The sequence below is a fragment of the Stegostoma tigrinum genome, chromosome 2 (genome assembly GCF_030684315.1).
Source record: "Stegostoma tigrinum isolate sSteTig4 chromosome 2, sSteTig4.hap1, whole genome shotgun sequence".
In the NCBI taxonomy this organism is placed as follows: domain Eukaryota; kingdom Metazoa; phylum Chordata; class Chondrichthyes; order Orectolobiformes; family Stegostomatidae; genus Stegostoma; species Stegostoma tigrinum.
The window spans coordinates 55309051-55327204 of NC_081355.1; the positions used below are offsets into that span (position 1 = coordinate 55309051).

Here is an 18154-nt window from a genome sequence, read left to right on the forward strand (position 1 = left end):
ACGGATTACCATGACGGAATATGCTGTTATGCAATAATGGAGACAATGGGGTCAAGGACATAATACTGGGGTCAAGGACATGATCTATTTGATTAGCGCTTAGAAATAATAGATATTATTACACTACTCAGTGCATTCTACAGACGATCAACAAATGGCAAAGAAACAAAGTAATGGGCATTATGAGGAACTATAATTATCCTAAAATACAATGGGATAATAATAATAATGTACAGGCCAGTGAGGGGAAGAATTCTTATCCACTAAGAATGGAGACATTGTTGAATTTGGTGAGTCAAGTGCATTGTTTCAGGAGGAGCCAGTAAGGTGTATTAAAAGGTTTAGCTAAACTATAGAGCAGGACAAGGAGTATTCTAGCATAAAAATAATTAATTGAGAAGGGCCAATTTCAATAGGTCAGAGTGTGTAAGTTGGAATCCAGGATTGGACAGAAAATCTGTTGAGAGACAATGGGTTGACTTTAAAGGTGGAAGCTTGAAGAGCCATTGGGTTATTTGCTTCTAGGTTCTGTGTTCATATGTTCTGATACAATTCAGGTACATTCTCAAGAAGGGGAACGATTGGACAAGCAAAGATGGAGCTCCCCAGATTATGAAAGAAGTAGAGATTAATCTGATACAGAAAAATGTGCAAATAATAGATGTAAATTGGTCAAGTTAGGAAACTGAGAATCAGACTAAATAACAAAAGTTCAGAAGAGAATGGATGAGGGAAGAACCACAAATAGAGAGTATCAGAAAAGACTGGCAGGCAACATAATGGGATAACAAGCAAGATTATCATTTATTGTGAAGTGAATTGAACACAAAAGTAGGAAGCAATGCACAAGTTATACCACATCTGGAGCACTGCACATAGTATTGGTCTCTGTTTGAGGAAGGATGTAAATACATATGATATAATTCATTGAAAGTTTATTCCACTAATATCGGATTTGGGCAAATTATCTCATATGGAAATGTTGGACAAGTGAAGCTTGTAACTGTTGAAGTTTAGAAAAGTAAGAGGTGACTTGATTAAAACATCGTGAAGAGTCTTGACAGGTTGGATGTGGAAAAGATTTTTCTTCTTGTGGGAGAATCAAGAACTGGTGGTTATTATTTAAAAATATGGGGTTATCCATTTAGAACAGATGTAGGAAGAAACATTTTTTTCTTACAGTGCGTTGAGTGTCTTTGGAATTGTCTTCCTCAAAAGATGGTGGAAACAAAGTCTTTGATTATTTTTAAGGCACACATGGATCATCTTTTATTAAGCAAGTGGGTGAAAGCTTATCCAGTGCAGGCAAAAATGTGGAGTTGTCTTTATAATCAGATCAGTCATGATTTTTTTCAATGGCGAGGCAGCTTGAGGGGCTAAATGACCTATTCCTGCTCCTAACTTAAATGTTTGCTTCCAAGAAATTCAAATGTCTTTAGTAGGCATAAAAATAGTAAAACAGAAGTAACAGTAGGAGTAGGCTAATTAGACACCAAAAGAAGAGATTCTTATGCAAAGGCACAGGGCATGGCTGTAAGTGTGAAACAGTATTTTACATTCCACCCACAAAGAATGAACGTAGTGTCAAAATCACCATAAAAGCACAGGTAATTGAAACAGCTCCCAGTACGTCAGTAAGTAAAAGATCCCCCTTAAGGCAAGCAAAGAGTCATTATAAACCCATGAAAAAGCAATTTATTATGTGCCAAGGTAAAAGAGTCAGAACTGAATTAAATTTGGAAAATTAGCTGGGCACATTTTGGCTTTACAGATCAAATTGGTGCTCATTGTTCTTGAAATGTACATTGTAGAAAAATAAAACATAAAATAGAGCAGAATAAAACAACAACATTGCTGGGTTTTAACTATAAGACAAAGAATCACAGTAGGAAATGTCTTGTGATAATTATGTTGTGTCAATTTTTTTAGGCATAACCAGCATTCAGCACTAAGACAGTCAGTGCCAAATCTATGTTGGGAATGTTTTAAACTAATTCTGCTTAAATCAAGAGTTAAACATTCTTTCAACTACTACCTCCACCTCTATATTCTTTGTGAATTTTAGTTATTTTGTAGTTTTCACCAGATTAGAGTTGTAACTAGTTTACAAAAGAATAATTAAACATTTCTTTTAACTATAACAAGTTAAATAAGCAACAAACCCAGGAAGAAGGTATCCACCAAAGCCAAAATGTCTGTGTCCCTTTCTCATTAAAAGGGGAGGCTCAGTCTTTGTTTTGAGATTATCAGGTAGATCCATGACGCCGGTACCTCCATATTCTCTCTCAATGCCCCAAGGAGTGCGAGGAGCCTTTGGAGCAGTTTCCAAATATTGATCATATCTGTGACAGAGAGAAGGTATATTCTGTTAAGTGCATTAGAATGATAAAACATCTCATTTACTTAACCTAAAAGGATCAACTGTAAACTGAAGTTTCCACAAGAAGGTGCAATTTACTAATGTATTTACTGGTAGGTAGAAAATGCATGTATGTGTACACATGTAAAGGGATGTTACATGGCCATATACACGATTGAGATTAAGCAGGTATCTTATTAATAAAGAAGCCACAATTCTGATGAATGGCAGAGCAGATTCAATGAGCTGAATGACCTACTCTGCTCCTATGTCTTTGGTCTAAGCATCAACAAAAACTGTTAACTTGTCTTACATGTAGTAATCCTCTTAAGTATGATTATATTTTCTCACAGTATTGACGGTTTTGCCTAATGAAACTAAGACTATTTTTGCATTTTGCCATTTTCTGTATTCTTGTAAATGACTACAGTAGTCTGCCTTTTGGCTAGTAATTTAAACTTTGCTTGCTCGATTCAAAATGAAAGAAAACATTCACTCAGTGATTGAGAGTTCCATCAAAAGTTTGACACTGCAGCCCCCGATATGTCAGCACCACCACCTAGTGGGCACTATAGGTTACACATTATCTATTTTATACTGATGATGTGTTTTACCTTGCTCATTACCCACTGAACAGATTCCAAACATTGGTGGGTGCTCATGAGAATAATTCTTAACATTTATTTCATTTTCTATTTGTATAATGAAGCAGGAATGCTTATTTGCTTTGTAGTTTTGAACACTGCAGATTTTGCAAGAAATTGTTGTCAAAAAACATGAAAACTGAAGTATTGCCGAACGAAAACCTACTTTAAAACTCGTTTTAAAAAAAGATAACAAGTACTCTATTTATTTCAAATAAAGTTCACATGGCACACAACTCCAATGCAGAACAAGATTTATTTTCAAAATTGCAAAAGGGCCATTATTTTCCACTGTTCCAAAACATGGTGAACGAGCAGCTCTTCCGATAAATGAAATAAGCCCTGCAACATAATTGGAACAATATTCTACTGGATACCTTGTCACGTACTTACTAAAATGCAAAGACAGTATAATCTTAAAACTACTGACCAAATTATTCTGGGGTGCTAATTTGCCTTAAATTTTTGTCTTCGCACCAACGACAAGGAACTCAAGATGTTTACACTGTAGGAACATGCCATTCGGCTCACTGTGTCTGTGTTGGTTAACCAAGATCTGACTACATTATAACCCCATTTTGTCAGCTCTTAGCCCTTAGACCCGGACGCTACTGCAATGCAAGTTCTAAATTTAGCTTAATTATTGCAAGGGTTTCTGACTCAACTACAGGGAGTTCTAGACTCTTGCCACTCTCTGGGCGAAAGAGGTTCCTCATCTTTCCTCTTAGCCTTCTACCTTCTACCTTAAGTCTATGTGCCCAGATTGTTGACTACTCCACTAATGGGAAAAAAAAGGTTACCTATCCACTCTAACTATGCCCCTCATTATCTTGAATACCTCTGTCAGGCCCTCTCTCAACTTTTGTTGTTCCAAAGAAAACAATACCAGTCCACCAATCTTTCTTCTTAGATCAGACCCTCCAGCCCAGGAAGCCTCCTGATAATTCTCTCCACACCCTTTGTAATTCAATCACATCCTTCCAGTTATGTGATGATCAGAACATGCAGCAGTACTCTACTTGCGACCTAACCTGCATATTGTACAGTTCCAACATAACCTCCCTGCTTTTGTATTCTGTGCCTCAGTTAATAAAGGCAAGTATCACATATGATTTCTTAATTATCTTACCTAGCTGCCCTCCCACATTCAGAGATCCGTGGATACGCACTGCCCACCTCTTTTCTGGATTGAATTCCATTTGCATTGCTCAGCCCATCCAACCAGTTTGTTGATATTCTCCTACAGTTTACAGCAGTTCTCCTCACTATTTACCACCTGAATAATTTTGGTGGCCTCCACAAATGTTTTGATCACACCGCTACATTTAAATCAAAATCATTAAAGAAGACCACAACCAGAAAGGGTCCCAGCACTGAGCCTTATGGTACTCCCCTGGAAACAGACTTCTAGCGATAGTAAGAACTGCTGATGGAGTGTGGAGCTGGAGGAACACAGTAGGCCAGGCCTAAAGAACGGTCCTGACCCAAAACATCAGCTTTCCTGCTGTACTGATGCTGCCTGGCCTGCTGTGTTCCTCCAGCTCCACACTGTGTTATTCCTAATTTATGACTGAGTTTATGATTGGGAGAGAGTGGGTTTTGCTTGGAGATTGTTTGGTTTTTAATTCAGGCAAAGCCTGTTGACAAAAACACCGCTAGGGCAAGTATTTGCTAGTGTAGTTGGGGTGGATTTAAACCGGAATAGCAGAAGTGTGGGAAGCTGTGCTGAATGACAAGGGATGGACAAAGCAAGTCAGCAATACAAAAAGGAGCAGTGAAGTGCAAAAACAATAGGATAAATAAGGCAAATGGGGCCACAGTCCAAAAAAATGTTAGAATGATTAAAACTGGCAAAAAGGCAAGCCTAAAGGCTTTGAATCTTAATGCACAATGTATTTGAAATAAGGCAAAAAAAGTGACAGCAGAAATCAAGGTAAATGAATACGATCTCATTGCACTTATGGAGACATGGTTACAAGGATATCAGATCTTAGAACTTAACATTCATGGATATTTTTTCTTTCATGAAAACAGGATAGTTGGAAAGGATGGTGGGGTAGCACTGCTAACAAGAGATGAAATGAGGACAGTTGAAAGAGATGATCTAAGCTCAGATGATATGAAAGTCCATTTGGATGTAGGTAAATAAAAGCAAGGGAAAGAATTAATTGGTAAAAATATTATACTGATTCCCAAACAGTAGTCATTCTGTAGGAAAAGGTATAAATAATCAAATAAAGGAGCATATAAAAAGAATCGAGTAATAATTAAGGTTGACTATAATCTTCGCGTTGACTAGGTCAATCAAGTTGGAAAAAGGTAACTATGACAATTAACACATAGAATGCATTAGAGATAATTTTATTGAGCAGTATGCCAGGGAACCAACCATTTGGTAATGAACAATGAGGCAGGCTTAATAATTGATTAATAGTAAAAGATTTGCTAAAAAGTGATAATAGAACGTAATATTCAGTTTGAGTATGAGAAATTTGGGTCAGAAACAACTGTGTTTAATTTAAATAAAGGGAATTACAATGAAGTGAGGATAGAGTTAGCTAAATTGGACTGATCAGATACATTAGCAGAAAGGCTGTAAGCAGTGGCAGGCATTCAAGGAAGTAATGCATAATTCTCAGCAAAAATATATCCCAGTGAAGAAGAAAGATGCTAAGAGAAGGATAAACCAACCATGGTTAACTAAGGAAGTTGAAAAATATACGTTGAAAGAAAAAGCACATAAGGAGGCAAAAGTCAATGATATCCTGAAGACTGGGATAAATTCAGAATCCAGCAAAGGACAATGAAAAAGGTAACAAAAGAGAGAAAATAAACTATGAGGCTAACTGGTGAGGAGTGTAAAAACAGGCAATAAGAGCTTCTTTAAAAATATAAAGAGGAATAGAGAGGTCAAAGTGAACATAGGCCCGTTAAGAAATTAATGCAGGAGTCGGTCGTAGGGAACAAGGAAATGGCAGAGGAGTTAAACAGATATTTTGAATCAGCCTTTACAGTGGAAGATACTTTAAACATTCCAGTAACATTAAAGAATAGAGGGGAGGAATTAAGTACCATCACTAGAGAAGTTATATTAGGCAAACTAATGGAGCAAAAGGCAGATAAATCCCCTGGCCTGAATTGTTTGCATCATAGGAACATAAAAGAAGTAGCTACCGAGATGGTGGATGCATTGGTTATAATTTTATAAAAGCCTTAGATTCTCAAGAAGTACTGGGGAATGAAAAAACTGTCAGTGACGCCCCCACTCAAAAAGGGAGGAAGGCAAAAAGCAGATAACTATATGCCAATTTGCCCAAGATCAGTTGTTGGATAAATGCTGGAGTCAATTATGAAGGGAGTAATAGCAGCACATTTGGAAAATCATAGTCTATTCCAGCAGACTCAGCATGGCTTCATGAAAAGGAAATCAGATCAGACTATATGAGTTTTTCAAGGAAGTCTCAGCCCAAATGGATAGAGGAGAACCAGGAAACGTGTTACATTTAGCACAGTGGCTCAGTGGCTAGCACTGCTGCCTCACAGTGCCAGGGACGCAGGTTCAATTCCACCCTCGGGTGACTATCTGTGTGTAGTTTGCATATTCTCCCAGTGTCTGTGTGGGTTTCCTCTGGTTTCCTCCCACAATCCAAAGATATGCAGGCTAGGTGGATTGGCCATGCTAAGTTGCCTGTAGTGTTTAGGGATATGTAGATTGGGTGGGTTATGGGGGATGGGTCTGAGTGGGATGCTGTAAGGGTTGATGTGGACTTGTTGGGCCGAAGGGCCTGTTTCCACACTGTAGGGATTCTTTGATTCTTTGATATATTCACAGAAATATCCCTCCACCATCAGTCTCCGCTTCCTGCCTCTCAGCTAACTTTGAATCCAATGTACCCATTAGCCTTGAATCCCATGGGCTCTTACTTTCTTGACCATTCTGCCATCTTATCTCAGGTCTGTGTAGACCACATTGAATGCTTTACTCTTTTACCAACTCTCCTGGTTATCTCCTCAAAATGTTCGACAAAATTTGTCAAACACAATATTCCGTGAACAAATCTATCCTGAATGTCCCTCTTAATCCATGACTCTCCAAATAAGGATACGTTCTGTCCCTCAGAAATCTTTCTAACACCTTCTCCAGCACTGAAGTTAGACTGGCAGGTCTGTAATTTTCTGGTCTATCCCTTCCTCCTTCTTTCAATAAATGGGACAATATTACCAGTCATCTAGAACAGAAGATCCTGGAGCAGGAGTTCTTTTTTAATTCATTCATGCAATGACAGCATTGCTGGTTAGGCAGCATTCATTGCCCATCCCTAATTGGCCAGAGGGCAGTTCAGAGTCAACCATATTGCTGTGGATCTGGAGTCACATGTAGGCCAGACCAGGTAAGGATGGCAGTTTCTTTCCCTAAAGGACATTAGTGAACCAGATGGGTTTTTCTTGACAATTGACAATGGCTTCATGGTCATCACTAGATTCTTAATTCCAGATATTTTATTGAATTCAAATTCCACCATCTCCTGTGGTGGGATTTGAAACTGGGTGACCAGAACATATCTGGGTCTCTGGATTAACAGTCTAGCGACAATATCACTAGGCCATTGCCTTCCTGGAGGAGTAGGTCATCCAGCCCTTTCAGCCTGCTCTGCCATTCAATAAGGCCATGGTTGATCTTTTCATGGCCTCAGTTCAACTTACCCACCCTCTCTCCATAACCCTTAATTCTTTTACTATTCTAAAAAATGTCTATCTTAGCTATAAAAACGTTCAATGAGGAAGCCCCAACTACTTCACTGGACAGGGAATTCCACAGATTCACAACCTTTTGGTGAAGAAGGCCCTCCTTAATTCAGTCTTAAATCTGCTCCCCCTAATCTTGAGGCTATGCTCTCTTTTTCCAGTTTCACCTGCCAGTGGAAACAAGTCCCTGCTTCCATCTTATCTATTCCCTTCATAATTTTATATGTTTCTATACAATCCCTCCCTTATTCTTCTAAATTCAAGAGGTGAAGTGAGAGTGACAGTCCTTAATATCAAGGCTACAATTGATCAAGTGTAGCATCAAGGAGCCCTTGCAAAACTGAAATCAATGGGTATCTGGGGAAAACTCTCAGGTGGTTGGAGTCACACCTGACACATAGGAAGATGGTAGTGGTTGTGGGAGGTCAATCATCTCAGCTCCAGGACATCTCTGCAGGGGTTCCTCAGGGTAGTGTCTTCAGCCCAACTATCTTCAGCTGCTTCATCAATGACCTTCCATCTATCATAAGGTCAGAATTGGGGATGTTCACCAATAATTGCACAATGTTCAGCATCATTTGTGACTCCTCAGATACTGAAGCAGACCATGTTCAAATACAACATGGTATGGATAATATCTAGGCTTGGGCTGACAAGTGGCAAGTGAAATTTGCGCAACACAAATGCAAGGCTTTGACCATCACCAGTAAGAAACAATCTAACCACAGCCCCATGACATTCAATGGTGTTACCATCACTGAATTCCCCACTATCAACATCCTGGGTGTTATCATTGACCAGAAATTCAGCACGACTCACCACATTAACACAGCGGCTACAGAAGCTAGGAATACTGCGGCGAGTAATTCACCGCGTAACTCCTCAAACACTGTCCGCCATCTACAAGGTACAAGTCAGGATTGTGATGGAATAGTCCCCACTTGCCTGGATGAGTCCAGCGCCAACAGCGCTCAAGAAGCTTGTCAACATCCAGGATAAAGCAGCCCACTCAATTGACACTACATCCACAAGCATTCACTCCCTCCACCACTGATGCTCAGTAGCAGAAATATGTACTATCTACAAGATACACTGCAAAAATCCTCAGACAGCACCTTCCAAACCCACAACCATTTCCATCTAGAAGGAGAAGGGCTTCAGATATCTGGAAACACCACCACCTTCAAGTTCCCCTCCAAGTCACCCACTATCCTGACTTGGATATATATCTCCGTTCCTTCTCTGTCGCTGAGTCAAAATCCTGGAAGTGTCTCCCTAATAGCATTGTGGGTCAACCTAGAACAGGAGGACTGAAGCCGTTCAAGAAGGCAGCTCACCATCACCTTCTCAAGGGCAACTAGGGTTTGGCAAGAAATGCTGGCCAGCCAGCGACAAGCACATCCCACAAATGAATAGAAAAAAAAAGCAGGACTAGGGTACTGAGTGGAATATCAGCCATGAACATATTGAAATGGTGAAGCAGGCTCAAAGGGTTGAATGGCCTACTTGTGTTCCTATATTTTAATGTTTCTATGTAACAAGAGACAGCCCAGCCAATGCTGCACATGTCCCACCAGTGAACAAAAAAAATTCTCACTGCCAACAGGTTGACACTGTTCATAGAAAAAGGCCAAATTCTGGAACACTTTAATGACAACTTCAAATCTATCTTCATCCATCAATGAAGAAGAAATATCCAGGTTGCCCAACCCCATTTTGCCAACAATTGTTCTCTCAATGTCATTCCCACACTGTTAGAAACAATGAAAGCAATCAAAGCATCTTCTCCACATCCACTCAACCCAGGCCTCTCATTATTCTGTAAGTTTCAATGAGGTCCCCTCTAATCCCTCTCAACTCCATCAAGCACATACCTGGGAACCTTCTGAACCACTCAGAGTAGGATCTTGATTAGCATCTGCTGCCAAAGATTCAAAACTGTTTCTGAAAAGACTGAGGAGCCACTGAGGTGAGGTTTACGGTCAGACAGCTCGAGGAGAATGCCAGGAACAGAACATGGATTTGTACACCACACTGAATGACCTGGCAAAGGCATTGGCACAGTCAGCGTGAAGGCCTTTAGAGGGCGATGAAGAAATTTTGCTGTCATGAGAAATTCCACACAACGCCAGCATGATAACACATGCCCTTGCTGATGGTGAGACTGCTGAAACAGAGCCTATCATCAATGCATTGCTCTGTGACAGTACTGAACCCCTTCAGCACTTTTTCTCCACCGTGCTCATCAAATATATTCCACAATGGTGATCCTGGGTTCACTGCATGATGGGAAGCTGTTTAATCTATGCTGACTTGCAGAAAAGACCAAGGTTGCCAAGGACATACATGGAGAATTTCTAAGTAAGAACTGAAAGAACTGCGGGTGCTGGAAATCAGGAACAAAAACAGAAATAGCTGGAAAACCTCAGCAAGTCTGACAGAATGTGTGGAGTGAAATCTGAGTTAGCTTTTTGGGTCCAGTGGCCCTCACAACTTCCTCAGACCCTTCCATAGTTCTGAGGAAGGATCACTGGACCCAAAACATTAACTCTGATTTCTCTCCACAGATGCTGCCAGACCTGCTGAGCTTTTCCAGCAACTTCGGTTTTTGTCTCCTTAAGATTTTCTGTTTCCTTATGACTCTATACTGGCTGCTAGTTCAGAGTTGGACATGTACTGTAATGTGGAGTGCTCCCAATGCATGTGATATCTTTGTCCAAATGATAAGCATGAAGAAAACTGAAATAATGGACCAGCCTGGTCCTGAAAAGCCCAATCTCAAGTCTACAGTATCAATCCATGTTCAGAACATACTAGAATGGAAACAATGTACTTATCCTAACTTATCCACTCTCTTTGGCACTGTCTGCATTAAAATACATGCAAGAATTTCCAAGGGAATGAAGCATTGCAAGTCTGTCAAACAAATTGAAGTGGTACAGAGCAATAGTCCTACCAACTCTGCTTAATGGTCACAAAAGTTGGACCATGTACCAATGTCATGCCAAGAAGCTCACTTAACTTCATTTGAGCTCACTTTGGAAATTCCTGAATATCAAATGACAGGGTAAAATGAAAGAACAAAATACCAGAGACTGAGGTGCTCACTCAGACTGGCAAACCAAACATCGATGTCATAGTGAGACTGTCAGAATGGAGTCAAGCTGGTCAAATCGCCAGAATGCTTGATGCTCAATTATTCAAGGCAAATCTTTTATGAACAGCTTGAGCTTGAAGTGCACTCTTAAGGCTGCCAAAAAAAGTTCTACAAGGACACTCCACAGATTTTGCCTGGGAGCTCTGATAACAGCTCCACGTCCTGGAAGGTACACTCTGTGGATTGCTGCAGGTGGTGTAACCAAATATTTAAAAAAGTAAAGCTTGGCCTCCTCTGAAAGTAAGTGCATATTGGAGAAATCACTTTTAGCAATCAAAAAACATGCAAGTTCCAAAAGATATTGACTACTCAAATTTCATGTTAGCAATGTGTGTCCTTGGCAAAGCACTCGCTTTTGCTGTTTCTTTTTATTTATGACAACTCACTTTATTGCAACTACTTTTCTCTTTTTCTGAATCTAATTGCACACTCGCAAACCAAGAAACTGAAGGTGAATGACCTTCACTTTTTCAAATACTCTAAATTTATACTGAAGGGTTTCAGACTGATTTAACCATGTTCAAGATTGCCATTTTTCACTTGCAAACAACAAGTTGTAATTTGCTGGGCCTTCTGTCATTTTGTTTGCAACAATGCAGACTCCAAACAAAAGGTATAAGTATGATTATGAAGGAGACTAATAATATGCAAATAGAACATGGACTTAGAGTTGGGAAGGAAATGAAGGAAAATGCTGCAAGAGGAAATCCTGGGCTAGCAACTTGTCTAAAACTCAATCACCTGAGGTACCCAGTCTTTACTGTATCAGAATGTTGAGGATGCAGACTGACCTCAGCAGTCACCCACGTTTCTATCAGAACTTTATCAAACAGTCCAAATGATGAACATGGTCACCTTCACTTCAAAGGATACACACAGCAACCAGGTGGCAGTCAACTGCTTTTGAACTGGAATTCTACATAAATGTAAATCAATTCTTAACAGCACTAATGGGCAGTCCATGTTCAAAACTCACAGAGCAAAGATATATACTCGACATAACAAAGTGTGAAACTGGATGAATACAGTAGGCCAAGCGGCATCTCAGGAGCACAAAAGCTGACGTTTCGGGCCAAGACCCTTCATCAGAGAGGGGGACGGGTAGAGGGTTCTGAAATAAATAAGGAAAGACAGGGAGGCGGACTGATGATGGATAGAAGAGAAGATAGGTGGAGAGGAGTGTACAGGTGCGGATGTGGGGAGGGGATAGGTCTGTCCGGGAGACGATACTAGTCACGTTTGTACATAGAGCAGTTTTTCCGCTGCCTTCGCCTCCACGCTTACTTCTTTAACCGGGAGCCTAACCCTCCCTCCACTGATCCCTTCTCCCACCTCCAACACAAGTCCTCCTCCTGGACACCACCCCCAGGCCTCCTACCCTCCCTCGACCTCTTCATCTCCAACTGCCGTCGAGACAATAACCGCCTCAACCTCTCCATCCCTCTCACCCACTCCAACCTCTCTGCCGCAGAACGGGCAGCCCTCCACTCTCTCCGCTCCAACCCCAACCTCACTCTCAAACCTGCTGATAAGAGTGGCGCAGTGGTAGTATGGCGCACTGACCTCTACATCGCCGAAGCCAAACGCCAACTCTCCGACACCACCTCCTACAGCCCCCTTGATCATGACCCCACCCCCGAGCATCAAACCAGCATCTCCAATACCATCCATGACCTCATCATCTCAGCCAACCCATCCACAGCCTCCAACCTTATTGTGCCCCAACCCCGCACCGCCCATTTCTATCTCCTTCCCAAAATCCACAAACCCGCCTGCCCTGGCCAGCCTATTGTCTCCGCCTGCTCCTGCCCCACCGAACTCATCTCTACCTAACTGAACTCCATTTTCTCCCCTTGGTCCAAGAACTCCCCACCTACGTCCGTGACACCACCCACGCCCTCCAGAACTTCCAATTCCCTGGCCCCCAACACCTCATTTTCACCAAGGACATCCAGTCCCTATACACCTGCATTCCTCATGCAGATGGCCTCAAGGCCCTCCGCTTCTTCCTGTCCCGCAGGCCCGACCAATCCCCCTCCACCGACACCCTCATCCGCTTAGCCGAACTCGTCCTCACCCTCAACAACTTCTCTTTCCATTCCTTCCACTTCCTACAGACAAAAGGGGTGGCCAAGGGTACCCGCATGGGACCAAGCTATGCCTGCCTCTTTGTAGGTTACATGGAACAGTCCCTCTTCCGCATCTACACAGGCCCCAAACCCCACCTCTTCCTCTGTTACATTGATGACTGTATCGGCGCCGCCTCTTGCTCCCAAGAGGAGCTCGAACAGTTCATCCACTTCACCAACACCTTCTACCCCAACCTCAAGTTCACCTGGGCCATCTCCAACACATCCCTCACTTTCCTGGACCCCTCTGTCTTTATTTCAGGCAACCAGCTAGAAACTGATATCCATTTCAAGCCCATTGACTCCCACAGCTACCTAGGATACACCTCCTCCCACCCACCCTCCTACAAAAATTCCATCCCCATTCCCAATTCCTTCGCTTCCGCCGCATCTGCTCCCAGGATGAGGCATTCCACTCCCGCACATCCCAGATGGCCGCATTCTTCAAGGACCACAGCCTCCCCCCCACACAGTGGTCAAGAATGCCCTTGACCGTGTCTCCCACATTTCCCGCAACTCATCCCTTACATCCTGCCCCCACAATAACTGCCCCCGGAGGATCCCCCTCGTCCTCACATACCACTCCACCAACCTCTGGATACAATGCATCATCCTCCAACACTTGCGCCATATACAATCCGACCCCACCACCCAAGACATTTTTCCAACCCCACCCTTGTCTGTCTTCCGGAGATACCACTCTCTCCATGAGTCCCTTGTCCCCTCCACACTCTCCTCCAACCCAACCACACCCAGCACCTTCCCCTGCAACCGCAGGAAGTGCTACACTAGCCCCCACACCTCCTCTCTCACCCACATCCCAGGCCCCAAGATGACTTTCCTATTAAGCAGATGTTCACCTGCACATGTGCCAATGTGGTATACTGTATCCACTGTACCAGTTGTGGCTTCCTCTACATTGGGGAAACCAAGCGGAGGCTTGGGGACTGCTTTGCAGAACACCTCCGCTCGATTCGCAATAAACAACTACACCTCCCAGTTGCGAACCATTTTAACTCCCCCTCCCATTCCTTAGACGACATGTCCATCATGGGCCTCCTGCAGTGCCATAATGATGCCACCCGGAGGTCGCAGGAACAGGAACTCATATTCCGCTTGGGAACTCTACAGCCCAATGGTATCAATGTGGACTTCACAAGCTTCAAAATCTCCACTTCCCCCACTGCATCCCAAAACCAGGCCAGCTCGTCCTCGCCTCCCTAACCTGTTCTTCCTCTCACCTACCACCTCCTCCCACCTCACGCCGCACCTCCATTTCCCACCTACTGACCTCATCCCGCCTCCGTGACCAGTCCGTCCTCCCTGGACTGACCTATCCCCTCCCCACCTATACTCTCCTCTCACCCTATCTCCTCCTCTATCCATCTTTGGTCCGCCTCCCCCTCTCTCCCTATTTATTTCAGAACCCTCTCCCCATCCTCCTCTCTGATGAAGGGTCTAGGCCCGAAACATCAGCTTTTGTGCTCCTGAGATGCTGCTTGGCCTACTGTGTTCATCCAGCTCCACACTTTGTTATCTTGGATTCTCCAGCATCTGCAGTTCCCATTATCTCTGATCACAATATATATTCTACATAACCTTCTTTCCCAATTACCACTTTGCAATATAGGTATTTAAATTTTTATGCTAATTGTTGTGTATGTAAATAACATAACTAAAAACTTTAACTCTTGAGCTGGTGGAATAAATTATATCCAAATTCCCAGATTATATGATAAACCTGTTATGTTACGGTTGAGAGTGTCTGTTTTGCTTAACACTTCATTATTTTTTCCTGGTTTTTAATCTGAAACCTAAGTGGAGCTCCACGGTGTTCTAATCTTCAGTTGGTTCAGCAAATTGGCTTTGGAGCTGATTTACAGCCAAGAATCGATATTTAAAGATGCAAATGTCAGATTTTAAATAAAGGGTGTGTTTTGGGAATTGGAAGAAAGAACAAGCCTGCTTATACATATTGCCTCATTATGTCACCAGGCCATTTGCAAAGTTTTTAACATCAAATCAATTACTTCTTACAAGCTATTGTGTAGGCAAGCATGCACAGGAGAAATTCCAAAATACAAACTGAATGAATAAGCAGTCAAACTACATATCTGAAAATCACTCAACTGGATTGGGTTTTTCTAAAGCCAATATCATGGCCCTTTGAACCTCAAAATCCAAAACATAGAAAATTGTTGAAACTTCACTCACATTGCTCCATCCTGTGGTTGGGAGGCGGGGATGGGGAAGTGGAAAATATGGTGGAATGGTAAATGCTCATCATCTTTGACCAATTCAGGCTGTTCTGTTGCCACTGCAGTGTCTCTTCCTGTCACCGTTGGTGTTTTACATGGCAGCCTCTAAGACAGTTTTGTGGTGTGGTTCCTCCTGTGGACCCACTCTCCAACCTTGCAGCAACCACCACCACCCTAGGAATGCTCCCTCTGTCTCCATGATCTACACTCTCCCCAAGGCCTATCATCACACCCGCTCCCCACTTGCAAGCTTTGCCTAATTATCTTCAATGATCCCTGACCCCACTTATCTTTACTTGTCACTGGCCTGGGAACTACTGCAGTCCCAGGAGTACAACTGCTCCCATTGGTCCTGCGGAGACCTAAGACAAGCCAGCTCTCTGATTGGTTAGCAGCTGCTGCATGTGCAACATTCTTAGTCAGGAGAACTGAAGAGACAACCTCTGGTAACTCCTTGATAATAAAGTGTGAAGCTGGACGAACACAGTAGGCCAAGCAGCATCTCAAAAGCACATGAGATGATGCTTGGCCTACTGTGTTCATCCAGCTTCACACTTTATTATACTCGGATTCTCCAGCATCTGCAGTTCCCATTATCTCTGGTAACGCCTTGCCTGAATATAAAGTTCACAAGGCTCCCAGCTGGTAAATAGAGTCAACTGTTCCATGTGAAATCCAGTCCACCGTTTCTACATTCATGGAAGAGCAAAACAACAAATCACCAATGTAAGGTAGTTAGCAATGCAAATCAACGAGGGGATTTGGAAGAAACCTCTTTACCGTACTCCTTTCTATAACAAGGAGTGATTAAAATGAATGGCATGGATGCTAAAGAAGCCTGGTGAAAAAAAAAGTAGAGGTTATGCTGAAAGAGTTTGAGGAGGAAGTCAGAACAAGCCTTCAATGGAGGATTAATACAAACATGGACAGGCTGAGACAGGAGGCCTGTTTCTGTGCAGTACATTCTATACAATCTATGTAAAAACGCCACCTTCCCACACAATGTCATGTTCGTTCTTGACTGGCCCTCCCAAAGGCTTGCATTTAAAAAAAGCAGATTCTCATCTACAAAATACTCAGGACCGCAAGTGACTATAACTTGGTTTCCTTACATCAAATAAATAATTGGGATGTGGTGGGGGGAAGCAGGCAGCATTTTCAAATGGCAACCTACAACTAATGGACTGCCACAGTGATCAAAGCTGGGCCATTATGAATTACATTATATATTAAGAGGTGGGAAGGCAAGGGGGAAGGATGACACAGCAAGAGTCTACAGAGGATTAAGTAAGTGGGAAAAACTTTGGCAGATGGAATTTAATGTGGGAAAATATCAGGTCATGTATTTTGGCAGGAAGCATGGAAGAGCTGAATATTATTTTGATGAAGAAACACTGCAGAAAGCTACAGCACCAAAAGATTTGGGAATTCTTGTGCATAAATCACAGAAAAAACTAATACACAACTTCAGCAGCTATTTTTGCAGGCACCTGGAATGGTGGCCTTGGTTTCAATGGAAACAGAGTACAAAAGGAACCAGGTAGTCTTTCTCGAAACCTAGTTCTGAAGGAAATCTCGTATTTGACTGAAAATTTAACCAAGACTCTACATGCCAACCTCATATTGCTGAGCCTTCAACAATGTTAAGAATGATTCTACAAATCCTGCCTTGGCAAACTAAACCTGCTGGAATTTGAGCTCCTACAGAAAATAACCTTCACTATACCCTAACTTTCTGAATGGACAACTACTAAACTTAATAGCCAGGTGTCCTTTTCTTAAGTTATTCTTAATTTTTTTTTCCCTTGAAGCTTTTATGTGTTGTGATAATCATCTTCCGTGGTTTTGAATATAAAATTAAACTATATGCTTGCTTTACCCTAAAGAGAATGTGTGGTGAATCATTATAGAAATTGCACTTCACAAAATAAAGATTTGGGGAAGCTTTTCATAGCCTGTTATAAAATAGAGAAAAAAAAGTAACTACCGGGTTACTTTCCTTAGAGCATTGAGGCTGAAGCGTAACCTTATACTCAGATTCTCCAGCATCTGCAGTTCCCATTATCTCTGGTAACTCCTTGCCTGAATGTAAAAGTCACTTATGATTTCCAGGTTTATAAAGGGTCATGGATAGGGTAAGTAGGCAAGGTCTTTTCCACAGGGTGGGGGAGCCCAAAACTAGAGCGCATGCGTTTAAGGTGAGAGGGCAAAGATATGAAAGGGACCTAAGGGCTGCTTTTTCATTCTGAGGGTGGTATGTGTATGGAATGAGCTGCCAGAGGAAGTGGTGGAGGCTGGTATGATTACAACATTTAAACACCAGGATCCTGGGACAGGCCAAGCAGAGACAAGCACAGGAATCTTAGAGGCCTGGTTCTCCACTAAGGCGGCCATCAACAAACACATAGAACTAGACCTTCTAACTCTACTGCGAAGGAAAACCGGCAGTGAGGTAACCCAGCTCAATGGACTCCAGAGTTTAAAGAACAGGCGGGAAAACACAACAGTGCTGCATTGGATAACAAAGTGTGAAGCTGGATGAACACAGCAGGCCAAGCAGCATCTCATGTGCTCCTGAGATGCTGCTTGGCTTGCTGTGTTCATCCAGCTTCACACTTTGTTATCTTGGATTCTCCAGCATCTGCAGTTCCCATTATCAGTGCTGCATTGGAGACTGATAAATGTTACCCAGCAGGGTAATGAAACATCTGGGGAACAAAGAACCAGCTTGGGGAGCCAACCAACCACAACATCCACAACCTGAGATACAAATCTACTCAAAAACTTCAGAAACATTTAAAAGGCATCTGGATGAATACATAAATAGAAAGGGCTTAGAGGGATATGGATCAAGTACTGGC

The 18154-nt window shown here is 42.4% G+C and overlaps 1 protein-coding gene across 1 annotated transcript in view; it reads right to left on the reverse strand.

Annotated features, from left to right (window-relative positions):
- Positions 1 to 18154, reverse strand: part of LOC125447749 (uncharacterized protein C7orf31) — a 64421-nt gene that overhangs the window by 45204 nt on the left and 1063 nt on the right. Inside the window, exon 2 of the mRNA XM_048522430.2 lies at positions 2163 to 2342. Within this exon, the coding sequence (XP_048378387.1) occupies positions 2163 to 2342 (180 nt within the window). The remainder of the gene's footprint in view (positions 1 to 2162; positions 2343 to 18154) is intronic.